This window comes from Diadema setosum, chromosome 7 (assembly GCF_964275005.1).
Source record: "Diadema setosum chromosome 7, eeDiaSeto1, whole genome shotgun sequence".
NCBI classification, from domain to species: Eukaryota; Metazoa; Echinodermata; class Echinoidea; order Diadematoida; family Diadematidae; genus Diadema; species Diadema setosum.
Genome location: NC_092691.1, coordinates 33169447 through 33179481, shown reverse-complemented (window position 1 = coordinate 33179481; position 10035 = coordinate 33169447). Strand labels below are relative to the sequence as shown.

Below are 10035 nucleotides of genomic sequence, written 5' to 3'. Positions count from 1 at the left end.
GCTCCTCCTCCTTCCCCACAAAAGACATCACTGCTTTTGGGACAGACATTGATGTGACACTTCCACCAGGGCTAACTTGTCCTGGCCAGTTGGTAGTTTGTCTGAAACATTCCTGTTATTTTCAGTTTTTTTGTTTGTTTGTGTGTTTGTTTGTTTCCGTCTGTTTTTTTTTTTCTTCTTTTTTTTACAGATGTACCTGGCAGGCTCTTGTGTGTGTGTGTGTGTGTGTGTGTGTGTTTGTAAATGCCTTCAAATAGGAATAAAAGTAGGTACATAGGACGGCATGCTATGAAAAGACTTCAGCCAGTTTTGGCCTCACACTTGCTGAATTCTGGTATGGGTCCCTGTGACTGCAGGATATGCCAGAAGTGCATTGTTATACAAAGTAAAGCAACCATTATGCAGATATCAAAAGGCATCCACAGTCTCAGTGGTGCTAATCCTGGTATGCATGATTACATGACATCTTTTGTCTCCTGAAAAGAATTCTGGTTTGCAAATGTTGATTTGTTCTCTCAATAGGCGTTTTCACATCAGCCCGATAAAAATCCAAGCTCAAAATATTTTTCGCGATCTCAAATTAGCATGCTATTTCATTTCCTATTCTCATCAGCCCGAACATTATCAAATAGCGTGCTAGTTCGCATTAATTATCCTGCTATTTCGGAAATTTCCCGAGTTGGACTCTAGAAATTTTCTCGATCAATTAGCGTGCTACGTGTAATTTGTATTCACATTATCAAATAGTGCGCTATTTTGTGATCAGGTTAATTTCCCAAGTCAGAAAATAGCGCGCTATTTCGAAACATCGGGCTGATGTGAAACGCCAGCTATAGACGTCAAAAGCACAGTCCACCAGGAAACAGTTGTTTAATTGTCATTCACAGGTGGTGGTGTATGACGAGCAGGTATTTTTATCTTCTGTTTTGTGTGTATTGGTGCACATTTTTGTGGCTTATATTTCTCTGGATTTTAGCTTTTTATCTTTACATGAAGGCTAATTAGCATGTCTGTCCAATTGTTTTTTAAAGTTTCACATTGTACGCATGACAAGGTGCAAAGTTTTGATGTTGTATGGAGTTTCATTTTTTTTTTTTCTTCTTGTGTGAGAGCAAGGCGGCCACTAATTGTGTAGAGACTCTGTACAGCATTTACACCCTTCTTCCACTTCTGAGAAGTGCTGCTGTAGATACTTTAACCTGCGCTGCAGATCACAGGGGTTCCTATGACAACCAAGGAAAATTTGGGGCTTTGGAAAAAAATCCTGTCCGTACTGACAGTATTTTTGTGCACAACATTAGATGCATTTGGATATTGTGTAGTCTACAGAAGGTTAATGGCAAAATGGCACATGATTCCCCCAAGTCTAGATTGACCAGACAGTGGTCATATGCCTTCTTATATATATATATATATATATATATATATATATATATATATATATATATATATATATGGGGCACTTATGCTATAAGTACTGTTTTTAAGACCATATTTTTTTCTCTCTTTTTTGTGTAGAATGTGTATATAAAAATCATATCTCAGATGTTAAGTAATTTCATGATTATTTTCAAAATATGAAAATGTGCCTCGTTTATAAAGAAAGTGTATAATTACGGCAAAGACTGGATGGCTTTGCTTTGATATTGGTTTTGCTACAGATGTTATTATTTCATGTAATGGTTGTTGAATTGATTGATTGTAGTACCCCTACTGGCTCTCCCAGTAAGCCTGCATGTAGTTTAATAGTAAGTGTTATGATTATAGTCCTGGAAATGTAAATGAATGCGCTACATGGATGAATGTATTACATTTTGGGAACGACCTCCTTTCAAATTCTCTAAGCACAAGGGCGAGTTTGGAAGATGCCATAGACGAGTGAAGTGTCATCACTACGTGCATTCGGTACAGGCCATCCTATTTTTCTATTTGAATGTGCAGGACTACATTTATGTATATGACACACCGGTTCAGAAGCAAGCCATGCTTGTAAAAATAGCTCCTTCATTCTCCAGTCTTTGCATTGATGAGTTCACATCTCAGTGCATTATCGCAGGTTTGCAGATCAACAGAAGTTTGCATGGCTTGAATTTTTTGTCATGAGCAAGTTTTCTCTCAGCATGTGCTAGCTAGTGTGATGCAAACCATACAATATGTATAGGGCATTTCACACTTGAAATTCCATCTGATCACTCCAATTGATGCAATCTAATTAAAACCTGGTTAAGTTTTCCTTTTGATTTTGAGTGAATAGTTGTATCTTGTATGATTAGCCTTCTCATTGTATCATCTTCATTTACATCATATCCCTGTATGGTGCTAATATGCATATTTTGAAAGTGAAAAATTTTTAGGTTCATTTTTTTTTTTTTGTTCATTGATGGCACAATATGAATGTGTTTTATGACATGAATAGACAAATGAGGACATACTATTAGAAATAACTTTATTATCTGGATAAGAATGAAAAAAAAAAGCTGTACTTGGTTACTGATGAATGTGTCTTGATGGATAAAGAGTATTTTAGATTTAAGCAAGATGTGTGAAAGGTGACCTTGGTCATGACCTGGCCTGTGGATGGTCAGTGATGGCTTACAGAACTTTGTCACAATGAATTTGCTGTACTTTTATTTACTAAAATTCCTTGAATAAAAGGGACAAAGTAAAATGATTGTGGTATTGGACCATTGCCTCATTTCATTATCAATGAGAGAGTGTGTTATTTAGATAAACATTGATCTCATATAAGAACCCCTCCATCCATCTTGATCATGCAAATGTGAGGGGGCCCCCACTCTTTGCGCACATTAATGTGTTAATAAAGTAAAATCAAATACTTTTAAAATTAATGTTTGCATACATTTTAATTTCAAGAATTTCGCAAGAGCCAAGATTTGCAAAATTAAAATATACAGGAAAGTTCACACTGTATGCATTGAATGCCAGTGGCAATTCGCAAAGATTTCATGCTGTGAAAAGGCTGTCGACTCCAATTTGTGAAAATGTTGTGCCGTGAAAATATCTTGCCCAACAGTAGAACAGTGGTCCCATCACACAAAAATAAGTTGTGCAACTTAGAGGATCTTATCTGGAAGTCTGACAGAGGGATATCATCATGTTACAATGTCTCCTGGTGGCTTACACACAACTTACTAACTTATTTTGTCAATATGAATCCCAGAAATGTTTTTGTCTTTCACACAAGTCTTTTTTTTTTTGGGGGGGGGGGGGGGGCGGAGGGGGTGGGGCAAACATGTAGTTTCTGCATCATTGTAACCACCTAAACATGCAATGTATGCAGGGCTTGACATTAGCAGTGGCCCGGTGGCCTAGGGGCACGAAAAATTGATGTTGGGCCACCAAATTTTCAAAAGGCTATCTTTTGATGACGTGATTGGGCATAGATTCAAAATACATGTAGATTATGTCTCCTTTTATTTCAGGCCACCAGAGAAAAAATGTTGGTATATATCATTTATATAAACAATTACATATATTAAGATTTACATACACACAAACACACACACACAAAAAAAAATATGTATATTGTGTATACGAGTATACATATACACAATATAAATATAGATATATAATTATATATATGCATATATATATATATATATATGCATATATATATATATATGTATATATATATATATATATATATATATATATATATATATATATATATATATATATATATACATATACATATATCCACTTACCAGTGCAAGAGTAAGAGTAATAACATCTTCATCTGGTTTGTAGATGTGATTAAGTCATTAATTACTGTTCTATGAAATATGTAGAACTCGGTCATAATTTCACTTCTTTTCCAATTTTGCAAGAAATCTTGATGGTTCTGGTCTCTGACTTCACTTTACAAAAAAGAAAAAATATATAAATTAAGTCAAATGTAGGGTAGAGTCTCCTTTAGCGGATACAAGGCTGGACTACTAACTTTGGAATGTCTTATCTCACTGCTGCAAATTTCCTTCAATTTTACAAGCGGCCACACAGAAGAACTCAATGCAGCGCGTGTGGTAGTAACGTTTTTGTCAACAATCCCAAATTATATATTACACCAATGATATGCATAATATGCATAATATGCATATTATGGGTAATATGCATCTTTAAGCTATTTCTCAAAATTAACAAAGTACCATGCTTTAAAGTGCAAATCTGTGTTCATGTAGATAAAGTTTAAAAAAAAAACATTGTGTTCCGCAAGCCTGGTTGTTCGAGTTGTATACTGGTTTATCACAGTGCTTTCTTAATGGGTTTTATCAACGATTCTGGATAAAATTATATACATGTTTGGATTACCATCTGTATTCGAGTGTACATTTCCGTCTACCCTTGAAATTCTAGTGATATGAAATGGACAAAATGTGAGAAACTTTTGTTTTGATGTTTCAAAGAACCATTTATTGATAAATTCCCGTTGTAAAAAATACACTGAAGCCGCCGTCACATGGGCAAAATATTGCGAAGATTTCTCGATCTTAAACTTTGCGATAGTTTGCCAGTGTGACCGCAGCTTGCAAGACAATTTAAAAGTCTGTACTATGATAGAAATTACACATAGAGTAGCTATATGCTTTGAAATCTTTATATGTAGACAGTGGCACCCATGGTACCTATGCTTAAGATGCAGACGTCAGCTTTTCACTTAAACACCTTTATCATTAAACAAATAGACACATTCCAACATATTTTTTTTTTCTTGAAACTCTTTCACACACAGGAACAAGGTAAAAGCTATTTTCACGATTTCTATCAAGTGCTGTTACTCATTCTCTCATACCACATTAAAGACTCAAGAATATGACTAAACAACACATCTGGGACAGACACTACAAGTAGAAAAATATATATGTATATCCGTTATTAAAATGGCAGGCACATATTTAAAGGTACATATCTTTTTTCTTTTAATCATGCATTAGTATCAAAAACTGGGACATTCTCTTGTGTAGCTATCAATATTATAATATTCTGCCAATTATATAGGCTTGGGTAAATGTGTGTGAATAAATTCAATAAAAATGCTATTGCTGATAAGTTTTCCTGTTCTCTCCAAAACTTAAATACTACTACTATGTATATTTACAACCAAAGTACCTCAATATGTTTATGCATCCTTTCTCTCTTACATAAAAATTTATACATGACAAATATACCAATGAAGTTATTATTATCATCCGAGTTCTTTTTCATATTATGTACATCAGTCTTGAATGGTAACCCCCATTTGCATACCTACATTATTCAGTTTTAAATGTTTTCTTTTTTGTTGCTATTTGTGCAGAAACTTTGACCAATGTGAAGAGCGATATCAAGTGACAGAGAGAAAATCAAACGTTTATTTTACACAAGTTTTTTATTATTTTTTTTTTTATAGGTGAGTGCTCAAAATCCCATAAAAAGGTCCGTTTTTTTATTTGTAATGTCACCAGGACTGTAGTAAAACTTATCCTCGTATGCAAATTTGAGCATTCAAAGGGAACTAGCACACCTCTTCCATTTTTATTTTGCTATCTGCTTCAATTAATTTAATTTATCCAATGTTGACTTGTGCATAAGTAACTGTAGTAATTCTGTTCATAGCACTGATCGGAACGTTATTTATTTTGCGCCATGTTCGTATTAGGAAACGGTCAGAGTGGCAATAGTAATTCTTGTTTCAGACCCTTGTATGCAAGTTCAAATGAGGGCTACCATTCCCTGTTGTTATTTATTGAAAATTGTGCCACACTTGCGTAATGTTCATATTTTCAGTTTTGTTTTTGTGTTTTGACGATGACTACTGTTCAGCACTGATTTCCAATTGCGGTTCCTGGTCCAACTCGGCGCCGAGAGAGAGGGCGGCGTCGCTCTTCGGTCTTCCGTTCGCCTCGCTGCTTGTTGCCGTACCAGGGTCAGTTGGTTCCATCTCCAAGCCCTCGTTCATATGTCCGTTGTCGGCTCGCTTGGAGTAGCGTCCAGCCTTTCCAGCGGAATTCCGTCGGTGTGTTTTTCGAGATCTTTTATGCTTGGACTGGTAGGACCAGACGATCTGTACAGCGAGGCCAAGAGCAAAAGGTTCACGGGGTTACAATAATAACGAATCATATCAACATTGTGAAGGACATTAACAGAAATGTAGATATCATTTCTTGGTGTAACACGACTCTCGTCACCATGATAACATGTGAATGCAATGCTTTTAAACCCGCAAGTTCTTAATCATCTTTAAATTTGTCCATATTTCTCTTCTATTTGTAAGTCCGCAACACAACAAAATAGAACATAGAACATAATCAATTAATGGGTAACTTTATGAATACACCATAATAATGGGAAACGGAGAGGGGCAAAACACTATGTCAAACAGATTAATTTCTGTATGCACCCAATCAATTTTGAACACTTGATGTCTTTTTAGAGTTATCTTCAAGTGGTCGGATAAGTAGACCAATATGACCAATATGACAACACTCTTTACAGGAGCTGGATAGGGAAACACGGCCATACAGTCTCACCGTTTTTCAACTACAGTACATGATCCCAAACACTTCTTTTTGATTCATTTCTTTCTCTTTTTCATTCATTTACAGCTCCCCTCGGTGCATCATTCTTGCGGAATATAGATTTTGTCTTTTTACCTTGTTAATACTTTGAATGAAAAGTAAACATGCATGTAGATGCTAATAGGCTGATGGTTCCTTTCATTGATGAATTATTTCCCTGAGTTACAGACTTTGTCACACACGTGCTCCTGTGATATTAGGGGCTTGTTTCACATAGGCGTTTGGCATCACCGTACGGTGCAATAAATATAGTTGCAAAAACAAAATAAAACAAAACAAAACGAAAACAAAAACAAAAACTCAAACCCCATTGGTTGCTTCCTGGTTGTTTCCGTAGCGACTTTCCGGCATTGAAACTAACAAAACTAGCTAACTTCTTGCATGAAACGGGTCCCAGAGCTTTATCAATCGGTCTTTGAAATGTTAAACATTGCTGTGGTCATATATAGGGTAGTTATTAAAATCATTTTAGTTAGCACGCGCTTTTCACGCAAGGACTCTACTTTGATCAACAGGAAACAAATGGGATGTATGGCTACTTACTTCCAGCAACAAGACATGTAAAAATGTGATGGTCTAATAAGATAGTGATGAACACTTGACATCTGTTTCCATGCAATATGTTTGGCACATCAATTGGATTGTCATACAATATCATGCAGCCTAAGGTATGAAACTACATGTATTCATTTTTCACAGGACTCCTTTCCCATGAAAGCAAAAATAAAACAAAACACAGGACACAAAACAAACTTTTATGTGTTCTGACGGTCGAAACTACTGCAACGTCCGATTCCCATCAGAAAAAAAGAAAGAAATGCATTTCATTATAGTAAGTGAAAAATGACAGTGAAATATGGGTGTGTGTATGTATGTACATGTATATGTGCGCGTGTTTTCGCCTTATCAACCAAGTTGGTGTACACAATACGAAAATATAGGCAAAAGTGAACATTGCAAATGGTGTGTATCACAACTACCACCTAAAAATCTAAGAACATGCAACAGCTATTCAAATACATGTACATTGTATTTGATAAGACCAACAAAACAGATCCACACACACACAAAATCACCACTGAACAAAATGATATAGAGCTCTCATGAAACCCTTATTATTGTACTCGGGTTTTGAGATTACAGCTTGAGTAACAAAGATGTTCAACATGCCATTAATATCAGATGAGACGGGGTGAGAAGTAAATAAGTTTGGAGAACATGCGAAGCAGAAAAAGAAAATAAAACTAAAACTAAGCGGAACGAAACTTCGAAGCAGGGCGAGGATGATGTTCTTTATGTGAGGGTTTTTAGAACCCGTGGTGTAGGGTTGGTGCGCGTATAGTTGGCGCATGCATGGTTAAAACCGGCGACAATGGGAATGGGCCCGCTGTCTCTCAGTGCCGATAAGAGAGGGGCAGCGTCCAAACATACTCGGGTGCTGCTGCCTCAGCCGCTGCTCCTGTAGCCTGCACCGCCGACTCCTCTTCCTCTTCCTCCACCGCAGAGCCCTGGATCGCCGAGTTGAATCGCTTGGATTCCCGTGGTCTCCGTCTCGACTTGGCGAAGCGAGACTGGAATCGCGACCGGTACTCGAACCGGCCCTTAGGCTGCGCCGGGGCAGCCGGGGCAGCCGGGGCAGGCTGTGTTCGCAGAGAGTTGTAGTTGTAGTAGTGGTAGAAGTAGTAGTAGTAGTAGCAGTTGTTGTTTGTTTGTTTGTTTTTTGGTGGGGTTGGGGTGCAGTTGGTGTGGGAATTCCCAAACACATATTCCGATTGTTGTTAGTTTTTACCAAAGACCAACAGACATCCAGAAAGACAGACCGACAGACAGAAAGACGAAAGTATATATTAAGTGGGAGATAATGAATACAAGATATAGAAAACAGACAAAAATCAAGACAGAATGTTAAACTGCGACAGAGTGCTAGTATAAGCTAGGCTCCGAATCAACAAGTCTTACGACTACGACTTCACGTTCTATATCTGACACACTCTATTCTAAGGAAGCACAATTTTTGCTACGTTTTGTTGTACATCCATGTCTCGATAACAACATGCACTGTTCTATGATTTCACACAACAGTCAGATAGTGGTCATTTTGTAAGACAAGTTTCCGTGTGCCGTAAACGGAAATACTATCTAGGTACTTGACTTATTGTAGTTTCTTAACCCCGACAAAACCGAAACGGAGGATTCTTAGCCAAGTTTAAGGTGTGATAAAAGGCATGTCAATTTACACCTGTCACTGTTTTTCCTTCACGGTCCTATACTGGTATTATCTTTGAATAATGATATACTTTGGAATTGAAACCGGGAATGTGGTTAAATGGCGGTTTTTTTCTGGTTAATATTTAATGACGTGGCGTCACTTTGACCATTTCCACTGACGATACGGCAAACCATCACTTCAGGTACACATGTCATAGGAAATCTTGGCAATGAACCACGCCTGTCTATGATATCCCATGACGCACGAAGGGGATATCTTCCTTACTTTTTCATCTTTATTTTTCTGTTACACATGACTCGCTCTGTCTTTCACTTTCACATTTTTATACACTAGTACTTGGTCGTTGGAGCTTACTCACCACTCACGGGTACTTTAATTTGCATGGTATTTTTTTAAAGACAGTTACAACGTATTATGACTGTCATACCCTTTCGAAAACCATCCGTACTTACACTGTACTATCAGTATAAATGCCACATTGTTATGAAAAATTGGACATTTTTTTGTAACTTCCGTTAGTATCTGGCACTAGCCGTAGAATTCCATCAAAAGGTGCTGTCGTCTACAATGGATCGTGGATTAACATCAAGGGTAACAAAGAGAGAGAGAGAGAGAGAGAAATAGACATTATGTATATATATTATATATATATATAATATATAGACATTATGTATATATATTATATATATATAATATATGTATGTATATAGCCCACAGCTGCTATCTAGAGTAGGTTGAAAAACGAAGTACTCACCTCTCCACCGTCACCGTTAGCCTTGCCGCTCGTCAGATGCTCGCCGTCCACACCCTGGCCGGGATCGAGCATGAAGGTCTCCTCGAAGTCCTGCAAGGGGTCGACGTTGAAGAAGGTGGCGATCTCCAGTGGGTACAGGTAGTCCATGACGAGCACGATGAAACCGCTGATGACCGAGACCAGACCTGAGAAGACAATCAATGACAATCGTAAACAAACCAATAGGAGTTGTTATAAATCATTATTGTAATATACACGAACTCATCTCGTTGAAAAGACCACGGAGAATCTCGTGAAAAAGACCAAACACACGATCCTTACTGATAATATGATAAAAATGAAGAATAAAGTGATACAACCATAAACTGCAATTTTTCTTTATGAATCTATTATCATTATCATCATTGTTATTTTTCATTATTATTATTATTATTATTATTATTATTATTATTATTATTATTATTATTATTGTTATT

General features: G+C 36.9%; 1 protein-coding gene across 2 annotated transcripts in view; it reads right to left on the bottom strand.

Annotated features, from left to right (window-relative positions):
* Positions 1–4416: 4416 nt before the first annotated feature.
* LOC140231291 (dual oxidase maturation factor 1-like) overlaps positions 4417–10035 on the bottom strand; it is an 18172-nt gene continuing 12553 nt past the window's right edge. The window contains exons 7-9 of one of the 2 annotated variants that reach the window (XM_072311438.1): positions 9560–9744; positions 8007–8215; positions 4417–6061 (exon numbers count right to left, since the gene is read on the bottom strand). In XM_072311438.1, the coding sequence (XP_072167539.1) occupies positions 5953–6061; positions 8007–8215; positions 9560–9744 (503 nt within the window). In that variant the 3' untranslated portion in view covers positions 4417–5952. The remainder of the gene's footprint in view (positions 6062–8006; positions 8216–9559; positions 9745–10035) is intronic. The other variant, XM_072311439.1, reaches the window with a different exon arrangement.